The sequence below is a fragment of the Magnolia sinica genome, chromosome 7, assembly GCF_029962835.1.
Source record: "Magnolia sinica isolate HGM2019 chromosome 7, MsV1, whole genome shotgun sequence".
Taxonomy (NCBI): Eukaryota; Viridiplantae; Streptophyta; class Magnoliopsida; order Magnoliales; family Magnoliaceae; genus Magnolia; species Magnolia sinica.
In genome coordinates, this window is record NC_080579.1 from 22,728,361 (window position 1) to 22,750,470 (window position 22,110).

A 22,110-nucleotide genomic window follows, 5' to 3' on the forward strand; every position below is an offset into this window, starting at 1 on the left:
TGCACTGACATGTGTTTAAAATTTTTCCTGATCTGAGGGTGTAATTGGGTCGGAATCTGATGGTCTGAACCCTTAAATTTGGCTTGCAAGTGAACAACCCAATTCACTTAAGTTTGAGTTCATTTTGTAAAGATATTTGCGTTTCTTACATACTTCACTCCGAGCTCAAGTTGTACGTTTCTGGATACTATTAGGACTTGATTTCTGAGATGGTCATCAAGCCTAGTAAGGTGGTCATAAGCGTATAGTTTCGCAGTCATTAGACTTTTGACGCGCGGTCTAAATCTGATACGGAGTTTCAGTGTGCTCCCAAAAGCAATTGAGTTTTGAGATTGATCCTACGTTTCCAGGTAATGTAACGTTAGCGATTCTACTAGTTTTGGGTCTTGTAGATCATATAGAAAGCAGTTGAAGCTAATCTATCGATTAATTCAGTTTAGTACTTAATTAATTTTCGTTTAATTTCTAAAGGATTCGATCCTTAGCGATTTCTGCCTGAGGTGGTATTCGGGTCTTTGTATGGATTTTTTCGAGACATTACATGGACTGAGCTCGTCAATACAACTTGTTACTTAGTGAATCGGTCATCTTCTATACCGATTGATTGTAAAATTCTAGAAGAAGTGTAAAGTGGTCATAATGTAAACTACTCAGGGCTGCGAGCATTTGGTTATGATGCTTATTCTCAATTACCATCAGTTGAGAGAGATAAACTAGACTAAAGGGCGAAGAAGTGTACCTTTGTGGGATATGATGATGGTGTGAAGTGATACATGTTGTATGACTGGATCACACGAAAGATCACGATGAGTCATGACGTCAAGTTTGATGAGGATTCCTTGTTCCGTAAGGATGAACACAAGGAAACGAGTAAATCAATGGCAATTGATGTCGAAATAAAAAAAAAAAGGTGAGACACAGCTAAAAACCATATCGCAGGAAGAGGTATAAGAGTAGGTTAAGCAGTTACCCGTGAGGAGAAGTCCACTGAGAGATCGCAGATTACTGATGAGATATAAAAATGACTCGAATGTTCCATTCACTCTCATTACGGATGATTGAGCATCCATCTACCTTACAAGAAGCATTAGAAAATAAATATGTTGAGAAGTATATGACGGCGATACAAGACGAGATGAACTATTTATACAAGAATGAGACATGAGAGCTGGTGGAGCTTCTTGTTAGGCCTAAAGCGATCGATTGTAAGTAAATCTATTGGAAGAAACATGATAGATACAAGGCCAAACTGGTAGCGAAGGGTTATGTGCAGGAGGGTATCGACTTCAACGAGACTTTCACACCTGTGGTCAAACAGGTATTATAAGATTTATGTTGGTGCTAGTTGCCCAATACAATCTAAAACTTGAACAAATGGATATAAAGACTTATTTTCTACATGGAGAATTGGAAAAGTAGATATACATGAAACAACTACAATGGTTCAAGATACATGGGTCAGAGAATAAGATTTAGAGGTTGAGAAGGTCGTTGTACAGCCTAAAATAGTCACCTAGGCAGTGGTATAAGAAATTTGATATTTTCATTTTCATGGTGAGTTAACAGTTTACTAGAAGTGAATATGATTATTGTGTTTACTTTATGACATTAAGTAATAGGGTATTTATTGTACTTTTATTATATGTTGATGTTATACTTCTCGTCAGTCATAACATGTCGGAGATCAATATATTGAAGACTCAATTATCATAGACATTCAAAGTAAAAAATCTGGGAGGCTACAAAGAGGATTCTCGGCATTGATATACACGGAGATAGAGAGATAAGCATGTTACAATTATTTCAAGTAGAATACTTTGAGAAGGTGTTGGTAAAGTTTGGAATGGAAAAGGCTAAACTAATTAACACACCTCATGCTGCTCACTTTCAGCTTTCTTCAAAGCAATGTCTCATTACAGATAAAGAAAAGTGGTTTATATTTTATGTGCCCTATTCCAGTGCAGTTGGTAGTTTAATGTGTGTCATAGTCTCTATGAGATTGGATATTTCACATGCAGTCAATATTGTGAGTAGATACATGTCAAACTCCGACAAGTAACACTGAGAGGCAGTGAAATTACTACTTTAATATGTACGAGGTATAGTGGACTATGTCTTGACATTTGAAAAATCAGAAGAAAAATTTGTAGGCTATGTTGATTCAGACTACAGAGGGAATGTGGACAACAAAGTGTCGACTTCTGATTACTCACTTGTATTAGTGGATGGAGTAATTAATTAGTTGTCAAAGCTTCAATATACAATTGCTCTTTTTACAACTGAAGCTGAATATATGGTAGTGATAGAGTATTCAAGGAAAGTGTTTGGTTGAGAAGAATGATGAATGAATCGATGCTTCAGCAAGAGGTCATGCTAGTTAATTGTGACAACAAAAAGCGATCAATTTGGCAAAGAATTCAATATATTATTCTCATACTAAATATATTGATGTTCGTCACCATTTTATTCGGCAGGTGCTTAAGGAAGACATTGTTACTCTTGAGAAGATCCACAAGAGCATGAATCCGACGGATATACTTACTAAGGTGGTTCCCAAAGAGAAGTTTAAATTTTGATTGACTTCTCTAGGTCTAGCAAAGGTTTGATAAAATAGAGTGTGCATGAGAAGCGACAATGGTGAAACTATGATGGAGACGATTGGAGATGGGAGCTTGGAGTTGTGGATCATGATGATTGAAATCATTATGGAGATTATTGTACGGATGTTTTAAATTTGTGTAGAAATATGGGAGTTCAATCGATCGAATAGGCTACTCGATCAATCGAGTGAACCTTAGATTAGACAGATTGGTTTTTGGATAGTTTAGGATAAGTTTGATCGATCAACCTAGGAGGTTCGAGTGATCGACAAAATTCAGAAAATTCATATAAACTCTCTGGACACTTTTAAGCATGGTCGATTGATCAAACATAGTAGGCTCAATTGATTGAGGGTTGCTTGATCGATGTCGATCAATCAATACTTAAATCGATGACACGCTCAATTTTGCATAATTGCACAATTTATTTCATATTCTAGATGTAACACTATATATATGAGTGTAATTGCAAGATTATAGTAAGAAAATGAGGGCTAAACCGATTTTAGGGTTTGGAAGGGAGAAACATGGATTTTCACATCTATAAGTGATTCAATTTCTTGTACTTAGTATATTAAAAACCGCAAACAATTTTCACGTAAAACCGTGTTCCTATACATACTTTGTTTGCCTTAATTTTTCAATATGTGATTCAAATTTAGGATTTGCTTTTGTAGATCTCGAGAGGGCTGCTTGGGCTTGAATTGCCTCGGAACACAACCAATTTCTAACTTAGGAAATTGAAAATGAGCTAAAGAACTTTTGGAGGACTTTAGTGCTTTAAGGGGCACGACTTATCTCCATTTGTGAGTGCTTGACTATTGATTTTCAACGTTGCTATAAAGAGATACGATGACTACTGGAACCACATTCCAAAGCCTAGTTGCTGCACACATCCCATAGCCGAGATCTTGATCGTTCATCTAGTGGGCCTCACCATATGTATGCATGGTGGCGCATCAGTATCATGTTGGTCCACTCTGAAAGTACACGCGTGGCCCACTTAATAACTTAACTTTGTTGTGGTACATACCAAGTGGGGCCACCTGATAAACAACCAGGATCTCCTAAATGTGCCATATTTGCATGCCTTCCGGCATCTTCCAAAGTAGACAACTGCAGAAATCTGTACTTCCTAGTCAAGACTCTCGAGTCTCTTTGTTAGGCAGTCCTGACCTCATTAGCCTTTTAGTCAATTATCCTTGGCCTAAAAGTAGCTACGTGGGATTGTTATATTTAACGACGACGGACTCTTTTTTCTTTTTCTTTTTATGCACAGACAACTATATTAGCACACAATTAATATATACCCCGGGTTGGGCGCGGATTGGATACTGACAGGGTCAGTAGCCAAATCGCTACTGAAGTGACGTCACCAAGCTCTGTGGACCCCACCATGATACGTGTGTTGTATCCATACGGTCCAACCAATTGTAGAGATCTCTTTATGGCATTAAAAAGAGAATGAGATAGATCTAACTTTCAAGTGGACCCACCACAGAAAACCGTGGGAGCCGTCACACCCACCGTTGAAACATTTATAGGGCCCACAGTGATGTATTTTTGAGATCCATCTTATTCATAAGTTAACATAGAGATAGATGAAATGAAAACAATAATATCAGCTTCATCGGAAACTACTGTGGCCCCTAAGAAGTTTTGATAGGTAGATGTCACTGTCCCCACTATTTTCTATGGTGGGGTCCACTTGAACTTTAAATCTCTCAATCTCTTTGTAACGGCATAAAACGATCTCTAAAAGTGGTTGAACGGTATGGATACAACACATGCATCATGGTGAGGTCCACAGAGCTTGGTGACGTCACTTCAATAGCGATTTGGCTACTGATCTTGTCAGTATCCAATCGGCGCCCCCCTGGGTTGATATATATCATTCCACTGAATATCACCTTGTCTTATTTAAATGAGGAGAAATAGCAATGATAGCTCATGATTTTAATACTGGAGACGTATCTTTATATTTTCTTATGCTTTAGCCTACCCTAGTTTTAGATTTGTCTCTTCGTTTTTTTATTTTTTATACCTACGTAGTGCGTTATAAAGGGCCGGCACGTGGATGTGCAGTATTCATTTCACACAAGCATTTATTACATGGTCCTACGTAATGAACGACCATTCTACTTTCCATCCAAGACGATCTTCCCGATGCGCCCCACCTTTTGCACGGCTACGATGTTATACACAACTCACACAACTCGCCGAAACAAAGACAAGCGCTGTAGGTGAACACTTCTCAGCGGTAATTTTGGAACGGTGGTCTTCGATTCCATACACCGGCGCGAACTCGCAGATTTCCTCTCACCCAAACCTTTCTCTGCTTTCTCTGTTCTCGATTATATCCAGATCTACCTTTCTCCTCCTACTTTCTCATCGAAATTCTGAAAATGGAGAAAGAAGAGCAGCAATCCTCAGAGTCGGGAGTTGACGGAAATGAGAAGGTAGAAGAAGCAGAGGCAGTTGAATTCGTGCCCTTCCAAGTCGCAGAATGCTATGTCTATCTGATACGTTGTTGAATTCCTTAATTTGCTTTTCCCTGCAATCCTTGGAAATTCGAATCCTTGAAAACATGCTTCAATTTCATCTTGAATTAGTCACGTGATGCAAACAGGTCAGTTACGAATTCCTACCTCAATTTCATGCAAGCCGTAAGGAATTTCTAAGACCTGGATCGAGATTCCGGACGTTTCACCGATCGCCGTTGATTCGGATGTATTCTTTTGTAGAATTGGTTTCAGTATTTCTTGAATTGACTATGATTGTGAATGGACTAGCAAGAAAGCTAGGGCTGGCGATGGACTGGCTTGGTCTGTTGGGCAGGTCTGATGTTCAGAAGGCCCGTCGATTTTGAATGGGCTGACGGTGGGCCCAATCGGGGCGAATTCTCCATTGAGCCACAGACCGATCTTGATCACGTTGGGGTTGAATTCTCAACCTGATGGATGAATGTCCTGGGCCTGAATTCCAGGCCCAATAAGTAAACTGGCCGGGCTATTCAGCTGGTTTTTGTTGCGGCATTGTGCAGATTTCATTGAGTTTCCTTCAATCTTAAAAGACTTGTTGGTTTTAAGCCTTGTGGATGGTATTCGATATTGATATGTGCATGGGTCTGATAGGAAATTTTGGTAGATAGTGTCATTGGTGTAATTTAGTTCTGTTGGATTGGCAGTGGACTTAAATTTGTGCTATTAGGGTTGGATATGATGAGTTAAATTGTTTACATGAGCAAATGAGTGATTGGAAAAAGTTTATGAACCCATGGGTTCATGTAAGTAGGTACGGAATGTTGCGGTTGAAGTTGTGCATAACTACATTTAGTGGAGCAGAGGGCAATATTGCTGTGACACAAATGAGGATGGATTATTCTATGACATTCTTCAAAAAATGATGATGATGTTATACTATGTTATATTTAGACCAAAAGATGCGAAGATCCTTGCCAGGAAATTGCTAATTTCTTTGCCTTCTCGCTAATGCAACACTCATGCAACACCACATTTCTACTCTAGTTAGTCTTTTCCCTCATGCCCTAAGTGCTTTGACTAGAGCTTGGCTAGGATGGATGAAGAACATAAGATTGAGTGTGTAAGAAAACTTGTATTGCAAGAAGAAAATATCACGAGTTGGGTCCCAAAATTAGGTATCTCCCCTATCAATGTATGTACTCTGCAAAAAAAAAAAAAAAAAAAAATGTTTAGAAAACTTGGCGTCAAAGTTATGTGCCAGTTGGTTCCTATCCTTGGTAGAAGAGGGCTGATGTTAGGAGGGTAGTCTCTTGTTTACAAAATTGTCTCATTTTTTATTCTGTCTGATTGGAAGAGTAAGATTAAATATTATTTGCACCCAAAAGTACCTTGTTGAAAGGCCTTTATTAATTCTGGGAACAATACATTCCAGACTGTGATCTCGCACAAGCTCTTAATGACATCACTTGAGGAAAACCCTTGATTAAAGGGGAAAAACCAAGTATATTAGTCATGAATCCAAATGATGCAATGTATGAGTACATTGCTATGATACTTGTATCAGAGTATCCATATTTGTAGATCTATTGATTCTTGTGTTAGTGTCTGCATCTATAGCGGTAGCATAGAGAATCTATTTAGTTGTGTACCTTCAAGAACTTAGTAGTTGTTGGGCGTTATGGTGTCATCTATAGCCAGAGGGTGTCGTGGACTTATCTAAAGAGGCAATGTGATGCAGGACAATTAACCACTTGCTATAAAAGCTCGAACTGATAGAGCATGGCAAATTAATCCCTTTATCTCATAACCCAAGCCCCAAATCCATGGTTTAGGTTCTCGGCTAAACCTTCCTCGTGAGCCCCAAATCCATGGGTTCCCCCCCCCCCCCTCGCGGGCCCCAAATCCATGAGTTCTGTGGGCCGCCCACCCCGAGTGTGTCCCTGCATCTCCTAGGCCACCCCACTCGAGCCCAATATGAAAATGCCCCCGCATTAATCACCCTCGGTGAGGAGTCTCAAACATGAGACCTCCCGCTCTGATACCAATTTGATGTAGGACAATTAACCACTTGCTCTAAAAGCTCAAACTGATAGGGTATGGCGAATTGATCCCCTTATCTCATAGCCCAGGTCCCAAATCCATGGGTTAGTCTCTTGGCCGAATCCTCCTTGTGGGCCCCAAATACATGGGTTCCGCCTCACACGGGCCTCAAATCCATGGGTTCTGTGGGCCGCCCACCCCGAGTATGCCCCTGCATCCCACATGCCACCCCACTCGAGCCCAGTATGAAAATGCCCCTGCATTACAATAACTTAAGATAGTCATGTACCTAGCGAAGTATCAAATAGCCAATGTGGTCGGATAAGAATAATAGCATAGAGCGTCTTTGTATCCTTATTAGTTGATCAAAGCATAGATAGCCATTATCCATAAGACATGCTGGTTGAGAGAGACATGGAGCTTCTTGGCTGTTTACCCCGTTGGATAGTTTCTTACAACGCTGTTGCAGTTGGGAGTTTGGTGTTCCAACATTGCCATGGGTCTCACATGTGTTTTTTTTTTTTTTTTCAAATGGATGTTGTTGGATGCACTGAGTGAAAAATATTTAGTATTGCTCATGGTGAGTCTGGTGACAGCTCAAATTTGGTTAATGATGTTGCAAAACCAATTAACAAAGTAGGTCTAATTAATTCTACCACCCAAGTGGTATGCCTTGGAGGGTTGTAGCTATTCTAATATTGGAGGCACGAAGTTGTTCCAATGAGTTAAATGATATTGCATGCCTCACTTACTGACAAACTAGATCCAATCAGTTGGTCTCCATTATTTATCAAGAATTATGATGGCAATTTTGGAGTGTATGTGATGTAGTATCTTTACTTTAGCTGGCCCCAAACAGCTGGGACAAGGCTATAATGACGATTATGATGTTCAATCTTTTCTTTGGAAGTTTGTCCTCATCATTTTCGCCATTCTTGCATGAATAGCTAACTAATTCTGTACCTTTTATTTGTAATCTAACCATCTGATACAAATTCATTATGCTAACTTTTTTGAGTTGGGCAGATACCTCCAAGGAAAAGTGCAGCTTCTTACAGGTTATGATCTTTTCTATCTTTTTTATTTGCATTTGTATGAATATTTCCGCAACTTGAGATGATTGATATGCTTGAGATGGGATATGAGTTATCAAAATTATGACTTGATGGTCACATTGGATTTTGCTCTCTATTGTAGATGTTTGTGCAAGTGTTAAATATATATATATGTGTGTGTGTGTGTGTGTGTCTGTGCAAGTATTAAATATAAATATATATATATTTTTTTTTTTTCTGATTTCCCTCTCTTTGGCTAAGTAGCCGTTGCAAGTTTCCATTAAATGTTTAATTTTCTGCTGTCCTAAAGGCATTTTATCTGACTTTATAGTTCTCCATCAAAACAAAATGCAGAAATTTATTTTCTGAACTATGACTTTTGATTGCAAGGATTAATCATAAATAACACACTTATAGTATGATAAATTAAATCCATTCCCACCCTTATCCAAGGAACACTAATGTTCTCCAAACTGCCCCAAAAGTTAGTAAACAATCCAGTCGTAATCTTCCGGCACTGTACGACAATGAGGTAACAAAATAGTCTTTCCTTCACACAAAATACTCTCCTATTTCATATTCATAGTTAAATCATGACCTAAATAAGCTGGAAATCTTTCGGCAAGAGAAACCTCACCATACCAAATATACATCCCATACTCAATCGAAATCCTGTGCAGGGTACCAAATTATTATAATAGGCTTCAATGTACTTTTTTCACAACAATCATTCTGTTGTTTAATGTGCCCTCGTACATACATATGCATCCATAGACAAATTGTAATTTCGCAGATACACATGAATGTTGGAACAATACCATTTGTAAAGAAAGGTTGTTGGAACAATAGCATGCCATGGCATGTTCAGTGGGTACCAATTGGAGGTGTGCTCTGCTAATTCAACTGTTGTTTAATTTCCTCAATGATGAAAATATCTACTCTTTCCCATGTTGATCTGTTAGTGCACATTGGGGTGCATTTCTCCAAAACTCATTAATGAAGGAGAAGAATCTACTTGTAGTAAAAGGTGTGGTTGTTCCAATAGGTGCATTGACAATGCTGCTAGAGTATATCTTGGTCCCATAGATGTCTCTATGAAGCAGTCTGTATTGGTGAAAGGGAGTTAGCACAGCTAAATCAACAAACTACAAAGGAAAAGTTTCGAGCTTTACAAAAAGCCAAATGTAGAGGAACCTAGATACTACACCCTCTTATTTCACCTAACTAACAATCTTGAGATTCCAGGTGATACAATCAAATGAGTTTCTAACAGAACACTGGAGAACAGGGGTGACAAATATCGCTAGTGGAGAGAAGCAAGCATTGATCATAATCACTAATCACTGTTGAAATGGGGTTTTGAAACACTCTGTAAATATCTCCCATCTCCATCAGTAGCAGAAATTGATCTGTTTCTGCAAGATTAGGAGTTTGACTATTATTCAAGTGGATCCTTTTTCTTCTACTGGAAGATGGAGGGTTGAAAAAACTCAGAGACGCAACCTAAGTCAAACACCTTCAACTTAGTCTGGAGACATAATTTATGCTTGTGGCAATTTTAGCCTGCCATCCAACGATGTTAGTTCACCTCCAATGAACCAAATTCCAGTAAACATATATCCAAGCTTAGAAAGCAAATCAGGAATCTTATTTTTTTCTTCAGAATATTGCACGTTCAATGCTTGTACAAACCATGAAAATGTTTCATGTAATGATGACTACTGAAACTGAAGACACTTCACCCCATGACCTCTTGAAATTTTGTTCTCTCTTCTGCATCTCTATGTTCAATCTGATGGTGGTTAGTCAATGCAATGTTTCTGCTTATTCACTTCTATCACTATGGTCGAAGGAAATATCACAAGGAATGAAAATGCAACCTAAAAGCTTTGAGAACTGTGATGGATACTGCTGAGAATGTGCCATCTGTGTGCGAGAGACCTAGGGCATTCCTCAGGTGGGCCTGCCATGCATGTGCGAAAGCCCAAATTTCAGGTATGTATGGTCATCAGATGGGCCATGTGTACAAAGAAAGGATGGTTGGGAGAATTGATCAGTAGTCCACATTCAATGTACGCGTAGTGCACTTGATGACTGGATTGGTCTGATTTTAAGGTGATAGAAGATATGGTAGGTCCAGCACCTCTTGAGGAATCACTTGGATCTGTCACCCCTGGTTAATTTTTGGAAGTTGGATTGAGATCCTACTTTCATGGGTTGCCATAGGAGCACTTAAAAGCATTGCACTTAATGGAGACAGTTTCTAAATAATGATGTTTGTTCTAGGGCTGATGAATGGAATGTCAACAAATGGGCATGGGAAGGGGCATTAAAAGTAATCAGCAAAGGGGATGAGTGCATTATCAAGCTTGAAGATAAGACCACAGGTTCAATAATCTTTTAGTCACAATTAAGAGGAAAAGAAATTGATGGAGTCTTAGACAATACCATTATTTCTATTAAGCACATGGAATGTTTTAAGCAGGAGAGCTTTATGCTCGAGCATTTCTGAGAAATGGGGAGCCACATCCGGTAGAGCCTGTGATTGACAGCAGCAGGTTTGGTTCCGTTTGTTATTGGAACTAGGGTTAGTCTATGATATCTCAATACTCAATCAGATGGGAAAATTACAGTTTCCTCAATTATGTGTTTTCCTTAAGTTCAAATTACTGATATTGTAATAGGGTATGAGTCTTCATCTCTGAATTTTTATCCCATGCTTACGCAAATACTTCGTTCTTCGGTTGGAAGAGAATATAGGTACATTGCTATTATCTTTTTGCCACTGATTTATTCCTTGACATGCAAAGGCTTTCTTTTTTATTTATGTTTTAAAACTTGAAGTTATGGCCCTTGATAGAGTGGAATGGCATAACAGGATTCATGTAGCCAACTCTGATTAGTTGGGAGAAGTCTTAGATGATGATGATGGTGTTCTTTTTTTAAAGTGTGCTCAGTGGGCTCATCTGGCACTACATGCTCTAGACATCAATTGTTGCAAACTTCCCTTTGTGGATAATGTACAATAGTTGTACTAAAGTGTGCATGGGCCTGACCATGTTGGCATGTGAGTCATGTGAGTCATGTTGGTGATCACGTGTTGGCTTCCTTGCTATTTTGAGCAGCGAACTACTTGAGCTTGACCTTTCATGCATGTGGGTGCTTCATGCTTAGCACACAATAGTTGTGCTGAGGTTTGTGCGGGCTCTTACCGTGTTGCATGTGTTGTGTTGGTAATCATGTATTGGTGGGTTGCTTGCTATATTGTGCAGCCAACTACTTGAGCCTGACCTTTCATGTGTATCGGTGCGTCATGCTTAGTGTTTGCCCGGCAACTACCCCTCCACGAACATACATTGCTTGCTCACCCTTGAGGCATGTATGTGATAGTCTATTAAATTGTGCCTATGGGAGTCTTGTGCTCCCATTGCCGGTCCCAAGCCCAGATAAAGGAGGGTTGCGTCAGGTTGGCAGATGTCGTCAAACTTATGCCATAACCTCCTGCTTAGAGTGGTATGGCAGAAAATGATTCATGTAGCTGCCCCAATTAGTTGGGATGAGGCTTAGATGATGACGTAACAATGTTATCATATTATCTGAATCAGTAGATGGCAATAACTGGTCACCTTTGTCTGTCTTCGTCATTCTTGCTCTTGAAAAATTGCAGGCCTTTATGGATGGATCTAGGAAATCAAATCATTGGGTTTTTTTTTTTTTCTTCTTCTTTTAATGTGCAACCTGCATTATTATTTTGGTAATTATCATAAATGAAAAAAAACTGTGCAGACAGGTTTAGTTATCCACAAGAACCGTGGAGCATACACAGAGGGTACCATCACTTTTCAGTCGTCTCCTCTGCCTCCTGCCAATGGCAGAAGACTACAGTTCTCCTGGACTACCAAACTTCAAAGTGCCCATTATTATTAGAATGTAGCTGAACACTGTTCTCCTCTGAATTTAGAATTGAGAATGTGGAAACTTGCCTTTGTGATTCACGAAATCAGGGAGTTTTTCTTGACATTAAACATTTCATTTTTCTTCATTACTGGGATTGTAATTGTGGTGCATATTCCCTTGCTAAGGAAAGCACTTATTGGATGCCATTCCTCTTTACAATGGTCCACTTTTTCTTTGATGCTCATGGGGTTGAAACGTGTGCAGGTGGTCGTCTACGGCATGCTTTCATTGGTATAGGTTTTTGAGAAAGAACCCAAGCTTATGACTTCCAAGCTGCCCTTCATGACCATATGAAGTATCCTTTTGTGAATTCTCGTTTTCTCCCTTTATGAAGTATCCTTTTGTGAATTCTCATTTTCCTTTTGTTTGAAGAACTGCTATTTCAAACTGTTTCGTATGGTTGAACCTTTTTGTTCATGGGCGTTGTGGACCAAATCACAATTTTGGCTATCAAGATCGAACTAGTAAATGCGACCATGTGAAATTGTTCCTCCTTCATGATCCAAAAGATACCTAAACAAAAAGAAGACTGCTGAAGAGATGGAGCAGCATTATCAGAAGACGTCCTCAGTTGATTACAGTCTAAAAGAAGGGGAAACACTGGTGTTGCAAATAAAGAAAGTAGGATTTCTTGCATCGAGGAAACTATCGGTTCCTGAGCCGTGGAAAATGTACAGTTCGCTGTGAATCCCAATCATGCATGTGACCTTGGTGATTCAAACTGTTAATATGATGGGCCCCAACCTTGGGCGGATGCCCCAAATAACTCCCAGAATGGAAATTTTTTATCTGTCCTTTTTCAGTTGAATTGGTGGACCATATCCCCTTTTTTTAAAAAATTTTTTTTTTTTTTTTTTTACACTTTACATGTTTTAGGTCACTGGTCGAAGGAATAGGATTTCTAATCTGAGAATCTTTTGGGGCACCCTCCAATTACAGGTCCATCAAATTATTGGTCTGGATCACCAAATATGGGGTCCACATGTACAGAATTGGGAACATCAAAGGCTAGCAACCTTACAAGTCCTCTTCTTGCTTCATTAACTACCTACTGCATTAGAAATGACAAGTACTATTGATTGGAGCAAGGTTGTGATAATCACGTGAGTCATCGTAACTGCAGAAGGGATCTTGTAGTTCCAAGTCTACATTTTTTGAGCAGGGTCTCAGCAATCTCTCATTGGAAGAAAAGGCAAATATGAAAGAGCCCACAATCTGTCTCAAACCACCACCGCCCCCACCAGCTCCACTTTCACCTGTTAGCACTGCTCAGAAAGCACCAGCAAACTTTCCATCTAATTTCAGTCTTCAGGGGACTACTGATGATTCTGACCCACATGGTACGAAAGAATGTCAATCCAAAGAACCTTCTTCACAAGAAGATAAGAACTCTCAAGATACCGTGGAAGATGACTTTGGAGATTTTCAGGCGGCGGATAGCTTTGTTTTTTGAATCTCAAATTTTCTTTGCTTGAATGCTTGAAATGGTTGCATGCTTCCATTGGGAAGTATGTCTTGGTTTTGGTCAATGCACCAATTTTATACCCGTTAGTTTGGTTGAGAGGTTCTACACTTTCGGAGATTGATGATCTCGATTTACTTAGAAAATAGAATTTGTATAAAATTATTATAATGCATTTTTTTAATGTCGCTCAGAATGCCGCTTGATTCATTGTTTTCTGGTGGTAGAAGCTTTTTTTTTTGTTTGGATGAATGTTAAAAGCAATGGTGGAGCATAAGCCCAACCTGCAGTTATGCATTCACCTGGCATGTGTGTGTGCAAATCCTGGACATGCAGCAGATGGGCCCCATTGTGCAGATTACTTGGCCTAAAATCAGGCTAGTCGGCTCATCAGGCAGGCTGTACCTATATGTTGAATTTGTTGCACCATTATTGAACCATCCCTTGTTCTAATACATGCTTTGCTGATGCACGTGTACCACTGGACATCCCACATTCATGCCAGTGTGGACGGGCATGTGGGCCCAAGCAAACTCTGGAAGTCGGTTTCATATTTCTAAGGTGAGGTTATGGGTCTCCGGGTCTCCGACATGGAGAATGGGTGAAGAACACAAGTTCGCGGTGGTCACATGCAGCCCCGTTCAAAAAAAAAAATTGTTTGGTGAGGACCCGAGCCGTTGAGAGGGCATCTACACATAAGGACCTTCCTGATAGATGGCCTGGATGCTGCACATTTATGGACCCTGTTGTGTCATGTGCAGGCATGGGCTACAGGAGCCAGGACAGCAAATTTTTCAGCACTGGATGATTTTGTAACATTCTTGCATCCAGTTATTTTCCAATCTCTTTAGAGTAAAAGTTTGATAACAAATAACTAATCTATTGGAGAAGCTTCCAACTCCAATGACAGTTGCAAATTATCAAAAGCAACAAATGAGGTTTCTACAAGCATTGCGAGCATTTTGTTCCGATCACCGTGGATGGTTTCTGATGATGATGAATGCTTATCAAGGTCATGTGGCAATAATTCAGAAAGAAGCGTTTATGCTGCGTAAGGGGAAAAAATAATTTGAAACTTCTGCATGCGAGCAAACTGCGTTAAAAAACTGGCTGATGAATTGAAACTTGGGAATGGGAACAAGCTGCGTAAAAAAATAGCACAAACATATTAATAAATGCTGAAGCAATTACAAATTGCGATTGTGCGGAGCTAAATTGGTTTTTTAATTTAGCCAGTATAATTTCAATTAATTTATAGAGCATGTCCAACTTCTGAATACGTTGTGTCATAACCCTGTCAAAGTATCTAATTTCTAAGGGTGGCAGTGGGCCAGGCTAGCAACCCAACCTGTCTTTGTAACCAGGCTTGGACCTATATTACCTTGGCGCATGATATAGGCTTGATTAATTTTCAGGCCAGGCATGGGGGCTCAAGTCATTTTAGCTGAACCCAACTTCATATGGCCCTGTTCTTTCCTACAAAAAAGCCATTATTCCAATACTCGATTAGGCGGCCCATGCATCATGAATGTAGAATCATGGGATTATTCCAAAGTGCCTATTTCTTTGTGCCTATGAGGCCCACTTTGTCAACGGGGATATTATCAAATTCCGGGCAAGGCCTGATTGGGCCCATCCACCCAAACAAATTTTCCTAGCTTGAGCTTGAGGCTGACTATGCTAGTTGCCAACCCTACACATAAATCCACATCCTCCTTTTGCCTCTACCAAACGAGGTTCACAAGTGGAGAACGTACACAAGTGCAAGATATGGGTCATTTGTCAGTTGGTCCCAATATAGAAATTCCAATGATGAAGGGGTGGTGGGCCACACATGTAAATCGAACAAGTTTTGCTGAAAAGGAAAGCATCAACAAACTAAAATATGAATATGAAAAATCAATTGTCCCATCAGAGAAGATAATTCCATTAAAAAAAATTCCATATTAACCTGTTTGTTGTAGCAAAAGTGATTTCCATACAAATGTTAAAAGATCAAATGATTAACATGTTTTGTAAGCACAGAAACCTAGAATTAACAGTTCCATTTCCCATAGATATGGAAATAGATTTCCATTCCACATTTTTCTATTGTTTCCACCAATCCAAACAAGGAACCATGGCACGCTTCATGTAGTAAATGAATCCAAATCACACAGATAAACAAACAACCTTGTTAACAGTTAGAAGTGAAGCAGCACAAACAATTACAGAACTCCTACAAGGAGGAATATACAACAGGATGCACTATATGCTCAGGGCATTGCAGTATGAACTTTTAATAGCTATAACAAGGTAATAATAATGTCAGAGTTGGGAATTCTAAACTAACAGAATTTCATAATTATTGCGCTGCATAAAATGAAAATATACAAAATCAGGTGAATAAGCAAGAGTAACAATTCCAAGTGAAAATGGAAAGGGTGTCAATCACAAGTCATTCATGTAATTGCTTCCCACCCAGCATTGCAAAATGGTTAGTTTTTGTTGATTAAAGAAGTTCTACTAACTCATCGCCTTTTCTTGCAAAATGGTTGGTTTTCATTTATTAAAGAGACCCGACACCTTTTTTGACTGGTTCAAATTTACAGAGGCATTTGGACCCATACATCCAAGTTCGACGTCCTTGATTTTTATGCCAGAAGATGCAAACAACATTACTCATCTAATGGATCCCTCATACATCAAACGCATCACATTATGACACATGCGCGCATGTGGAATTAGCAAAATCTCTTAGATAATAGTTTTATCAGGAGTATGTAAACTGTTGCAACAAAAGGGTTTGAAAAAACTCATTGGGATATAACCAACATCCAATACTACTCTTCACAAAAACAACTTACTTGATAAGCACACTATCACTCAGCATGCTCCCCATATCAGACCTACTGATAGTCTCTGTTTTGCATTGGGGGCAAATCTCTCCCTGGCGTATCTCTTCCCTGATAAGCATTGCCACTTGGAATGTTTCCCGCATCTCTGTTTGGCGTGTAGTTGTTCTGGTACTCTTTGTTTGGTATCTCCCTGCTTTGTTGAAAATCCCTATTAGGCATATATCCAGGGCCACTGTTAGGCACGTTCGAATATCCCCCGCTTGGCCCACCGCTGTTGGGCATGTTAGAATACCCCCCGCTAGGCCCGCCGCTGTTGGGCATGTTTGAGTATCCCCCACCTGGACTACCACTGTTGGGCATGTTTGAGTATCCTCCACCCGGAGCACCGCTGTTGGGCATGTTTGAGTATCCTCCACCTGGAGCACCACTGTTAGGCATGTTTGAGTATCCTCCACCTGGTCCGCTGTTGTTGGGCATGTTTGAGTATCCTCCACCTGGTCCACTGTTGTTGGGCATGTTTGAGTATCCTCCACCCGGTCCAGCATCCCTATTAGGCATGCCCCCGGCAACATTCTCTCTAGGAGGCATTGAGCTCTGCACGTCCCGGTTCTGGAAATCCCGATTGGGCATTGGAGGTGCATCTCTGCTCTGAAAATCACGGTTCTGCATATTCTCTCTTCTTCTCTCAAAGTTCCTTGATCGATCGAAATTGCGAGGCCTATCATTGCGCCTAGACCTCTCGTTTGCACGTGCATTGTTTCGAACCCATTCCTCATGGTATTTAGGATCATATGGAACAGCTTTTCCATCTATGAAAGGTTCCCCTGCCAGAACATATCCATGTGATACAAGAACAAATCAAAACTATATTAGAAAAAGGAATGTCACCTCAAATTCTCAACCAATAACTAGCCATAAACATAGCTAGGAGACAACAAGAGTTCATTAGGACTTGGAACAATCAAATTCTCAACCAATAACTAGCCATAAATATAGCAAGGAGACAACAAGAGTTCATTAGGACTTGGAACAATAAGTTACTGCTTTGAATAGGATCCCACAACGCCGGGAAAACTTTTTGAATAAATTACCAAAAATGTCCATAATATATTAATTATATCGACCTCTTATATGCTCTCTCGCTGGAAGTTCTCCAAAAGCATGAAAAGCTGGAGGACTTTGTACCATCCATTGCAGTGCCACAAATTTGGATATTGTGACCTTCTAACAGTTGACTATTGTCCCCTAAAATGGTATCAATGATTCAAATGCACATCCCTATCCAAAGAAAGATAAGGTGAAACTGAAATTAGAACATGCTCTCTCTCTCTTTCTCCCCCCCCCCCCCCCCCCCCATAATGGCTGTTATAGGACCATAATGGTCCATTAAAGTCCCATAAGGGGGGAAATGTGTATTTTCCCTGTATCGGCCCATTATGGGTTCTTTTCTTTTCTTTTTCTTCTTTCAAATTGGATGATACAACCCCATTTTGGGTAACAAACACCACCTTTACCGTTATGGAACAGTTGTCTTTTAATACCATCCATGGACGTGTATCCATGTATATAAATTGATGGGTGTGCATGCGCATGTGGAACAATGTTCCCATAAGGTTCACACCTTGTGTATGGAGGAACTGAAGTGCGCATCTGGTGGCTTCCCTCAACATGGGATGCCCCAAAATTAGCCATATTCAAAACTCGATAGAGCCACACAATCTAGAGCAGTGTGAAACCATGCATATAACATGTAAAGTCCCTCATTTAAAAAAAAAAAAAAACTGTAAAACCACTTCACACTTGGAGCAGTGTGAAATCTTGCATAGAACAGGTAAAATCACTCATTAAAATAAAAATTTTTAAGAGAGAGAGAGAGAGAGAGAGAGAGAGAAAAGAAAGTAATATCACTTCATGCCACCCACACGAGTTTTGGAATGGCCAGAAATTTTGGTGAAACCTCTCATCCCTGTGCATTGAGAGGACAGGCCAAGCGTCTGAACCAGATCTTTGTTGGTCTCACACACAAACCTATGGTGGGCGTCCCACTCTCAATTGCTTCCTTCGGTCTGGCTGACCTAAGTCATGGATTGGTCTGAATTTTGGGCATCTAGTGGAAGGCGTGGATGTCCAACACATCATGGTTGTCTGATACACCTAGTAAACTCCAGTAAGGTTGACCTTAGTGGAACATATTCTGTATGTGTGTGTGTGTGTGGATAGGTTCATCTACCAGTGGATATAATTAGATAATCCATAAAATAGTCATACATACTGCAAAGAACATAGAACAACATACAAATGTGTCTATACAATTCAAAATGCATTCATGTATGGATGTATTAATTATGTAAACTTAAAATGATGCACCATGCATGAGATCCGTCCAAACCGACCTCAAAGAAAGGAGAGTACTTAGCAAGTAAATAAGTTCTATCATTACCTCCATAATCTTTATTCTTGACATCCAAGTAAGAATCAGGAAGAACCCACCGAACTCTTGGCAAAGCTGTATTTAAAATAAAAATCAATACAAATTGCATTCTCAAATCTAAACCGAAAAAACAGTTATGAGGTAACTATGTTTGGGCATACGCTTAATCTTGTAAGAAAGTTCCTCCGAGACAAGGCATCCGAAAGCAAAGTAGTGCCTAGTTGATACTGAGTAAATTGACTTTTTTGCTTCTTCTTCACTGCATAGACAAACAAGGAAAACAAAAACAACAACTTAGAATCAACTCACTTCATACCCAATAATATTTCTAAAATGCAAACACGTGTATTAGCAAAATAGTATGTGTCATGCCCCAGAATCTGGGTATAGAGTGTGCACCCTTAGACCCGAGTTTTGGTTTGTAACTCATACACAAAGTGCACCAACTTCATCTGTTGATCAGTTTAATCAGAGGGGAGAATTACATTCATTCTAAGTTTCACCCAATTTCATTGAATTGCAATCACATATACATAACACTTAGCACCAATCAATCAGACATATATAAATCTTCATGATCATTCAAATAACATAAATCTCAACCATCATTCATTTGTTATATTATCTTAATATAAATATATTTATTCCAGACTCACAATGTCTCAATCAAATACATATAAACAATTGCTTAAAACCCCACAATCGATGCCAAAATGCATTGTATGCCAATCAAGGGATATATTTACAAGAAAGAAAATCCCTGTAGTCAAGGGATACATTTACAAGAAAAAACACAAGCATATGATATGCATTCCTCATAAAAGTGAGTGGTGAATTACGACTACCATCGGCTACATAAAAATAATTGCAAGAATGATTAATAAAATAAGGACCTATCAATGTTCCAATGGATATGCCCAAAAGGAAAAATAGAGTAGATGGTATATAATCCTCTTACAAGTGATCGGTGACATATGATATCCATTGCGTATATAAAACAATTGCTATAAAGATGAATAAACAGAGAGATAGGGACACAATATCATTGTTCTGAACTAATCAGACACTTCAATTATAGCCTTACTTTCTGCTTCATTATAATGTAAATAAATGCGACTGGAACAATCACGATTGAAAAACAATTAAAAAATTCTAATGCATGACAAACAAACAAATTGAACCATTTGTGATTGATAGTTACGGTGTAATGATGGACCGAATATTATACTATCAGTTGTGGGCACCACAATGGTGGGTCAGGCAAATGTCCAATCAGTATTCCAGAGTCAACAGGAGAAAGGTAATGCATCACAAACAAACAAATTGAACCATTTGTGATTGATAGTTAAGGTGTAATGATGGACCGAATATTATACTATCAGCTGTGGGCACCACAATGGTGGGTCAGGCAAATGTTCAACCGGTAGTCCAGAGTCAACAGGAGAAAGGTCTGGCCTTTGATCACTAACCAGGATCAATTCACTGTTATGAACTCCATGATGGCCCATCTTTGTAGGGCCATGGATGTAAACATGTGCAATGATGTATGGATTTAAATAAACATAAACCATGGGCCCAATGCAAATGCAGAAAAAAGAAAAAGAAAAAGAAAAAAAAGAACATACCCTAGTGCTCAATCGACTACGGGTTGTAAGTGACTTACAAGTGAATTTCTTCCCCCAAACAGCACCAGTAAGTGACTACCCTGTAAGTCACTTCCAACTAACAGGCATCCACACAGGCCCTAACACATAATTACAATTAACCATAATGAGATCAACTCACTTTTAGGGGTCTACCAAAGAGGCCTAAATACCTTCTCAAAAATGGCCAGAAACCCATTTCAGAAGACTGAAAACACTATTCAATATGACTAAATAATTCCATAAAAATGATTAATTGCAAATTTGAAGAGCAAGGTTCTTCTAGTTATCAGATGAACTCATTTGTTAGCTGGCGTCTACCAAACACACCCTAAATGCGTTCTCATAAATGGCCAGAAACCCATTTCAGAATTCGGAATACTCTATATAATACTTGTTCGAAACTGACACCAAACAAGATTCATTCCTAACTGATCCAAATATCAAAGAAGCCCCAATTCCAGATTTCTCAACAGGAAAAAAAAAAAATCCAAATCGCGACAGACACATCCAAAGACAAATCCAAATAAAATCCTCCCTGCCACAAAATCCTCAATTCCATTCAAAGAAAACACAACCAGACCCTAATCCCAAAAACCAAAACCCAAGCAAATAAAGGAGAACGAAAACACTGACCTTCCAAGGACCTGGGCTAGCGTCTTAATGTAGCTATCGATAATCTCGTCTCTTGTAGGGTTCCCCTCAGGCGGCTCCATGACGATGAGCCAGTGCTCGAAATCGCAGCCTTCCAATAAAATAGTCTCCTTCGGCGGACGGTTGCTCCAGTTCGGCGAGGGGTCGTTCAACGAGGACGTCGTCGGTCGGGTCGAGAAGCATCGGAGGCCGGAAGCCGGCGGATAAAGTCGGAGGCCCGGTAGGGCGGCGAGGAGGCGGAAGCGGAGGAGAGGAGAAGAGCGATAGAGATGAGAGGAGGAAGAGAAAGAACGAGAGAAGATAGTGGAGAGTGAGATGGTGGTATTTGACATTAGGGTTCGGCCCAAGAACGCCATCGCCATTTTGCTCTGTCAAAACCCTAGAGAGGTGTAAAACCAGGGAGAGAAATGAGAAGCGGAATGCGGTTAATGACGGGTTGAGTAGCGGTTTATGACGGGACAGTGACGCCCACCATTAGAAACTTCTAAAGGCCACGAAAGTTTTAGATCAAACTGATATTTGTGTTTTCCCTTCTTTCATGTCTTATTTAACTTTCGAACAGGTTGGATTTCAAATAAACATTATAGTGGGCCTTAGGATAGTTTCAACGGTAGGAATCACTCTTCTCACTGTTTTCTGTGGTGGGGTCCACTACAACTTTTAATCTGCCTCATTCTTTGGCTGTTGCCCTAAAATGATATCTCAAAAAATAGATGGACGGTGTGGATACGACACATACATCATAATGGGGCCCACAGAACTTCGTGACATTACTTCGGTAGCTGACTCGCTACTCACTCAACCTGTCAGCATCTAATCCCGTCCGTCCATTTTTAAGAGTTTTACAGCGGTGGAGAGAAATGCGATGGTTTCAATCGAGAGAGTGCGGACATCTTCACACATTTGGAAGATCCGTTTGAGGGTACATGTGCAGCTATCATCGCCTAG

At 39.7% G+C, this 22,110-nt stretch overlaps 3 protein-coding genes across 8 annotated transcripts in view; 2 read left to right on the top strand and 1 right to left on the bottom strand.

Moving 5' to 3' along the window:
- Window positions 1–4,748: 4,748 nt before the first annotated feature.
- The window catches only part of LOC131251208 (uncharacterized protein At1g03900-like), a 75,029-nt gene continuing 57,667 nt past the window's right edge, over window positions 4,749–22,110 (top strand). For 4 of the 5 annotated variants that reach the window (XR_009173660.1, XM_058251794.1, XM_058251796.1 and 1 more), the window contains exons 1-3: window positions 4,749–5,121; window positions 8,149–8,181; window positions 10,465–10,565. Coding sequence is in view for 4 of the 5 variants with exons in the window: in XM_058251794.1 (XP_058107777.1) it covers window positions 5,006–5,121; window positions 8,149–8,181; window positions 10,465–10,565 (250 nt within the window). In the remaining variant the exon portion in view is untranslated. Of the gene's footprint in view, window positions 5,122–8,148; window positions 8,182–10,464; window positions 10,566–10,663; window positions 10,766–22,110 lie in introns of all 5 variants that reach the window. The other variant, XM_058251795.1, reaches the window with a different exon arrangement.
- On the top strand, window positions 10,920–13,769 carry LOC131251207 (uncharacterized). 2 transcript variants are annotated; one of them, XM_058251791.1, is made up of 4 exons: window positions 10,920–10,938; window positions 12,340–12,430; window positions 12,645–12,756; window positions 13,259–13,769. In XM_058251791.1, the coding sequence occupies exons 2-4, from the start codon at window positions 12,426–12,428 to the stop codon at window positions 13,586–13,588; spliced, it is 447 nt and encodes a 148-aa protein (XP_058107774.1). In that variant the 5' UTR covers window positions 10,920–10,938; window positions 12,340–12,425; the 3' UTR covers window positions 13,589–13,769. The 2 variants fall into 2 exon arrangements, with proteins under 2 accessions (XP_058107774.1, XP_058107775.1); XM_058251792.1 differs by lacking the exon at window positions 10,920–10,938 and having other exon boundaries at window positions 12,335–12,430.
- LOC131251206 (multiple organellar RNA editing factor 8, chloroplastic/mitochondrial-like) lies at window positions 16,278–21,550 on the bottom strand. The gene is made up of 4 exons (XM_058251789.1): window positions 21,145–21,550; window positions 19,027–19,124; window positions 18,875–18,940; window positions 16,278–17,258 (listed from the first exon to the last, which is right to left on the bottom strand). Exons 1-4 carry the CDS (start codon window positions 21,522–21,524, stop codon window positions 16,486–16,488), a joined length of 1,317 nt encoding a protein of 438 aa, XP_058107772.1. The 5' UTR covers window positions 21,525–21,550; the 3' UTR covers window positions 16,278–16,485.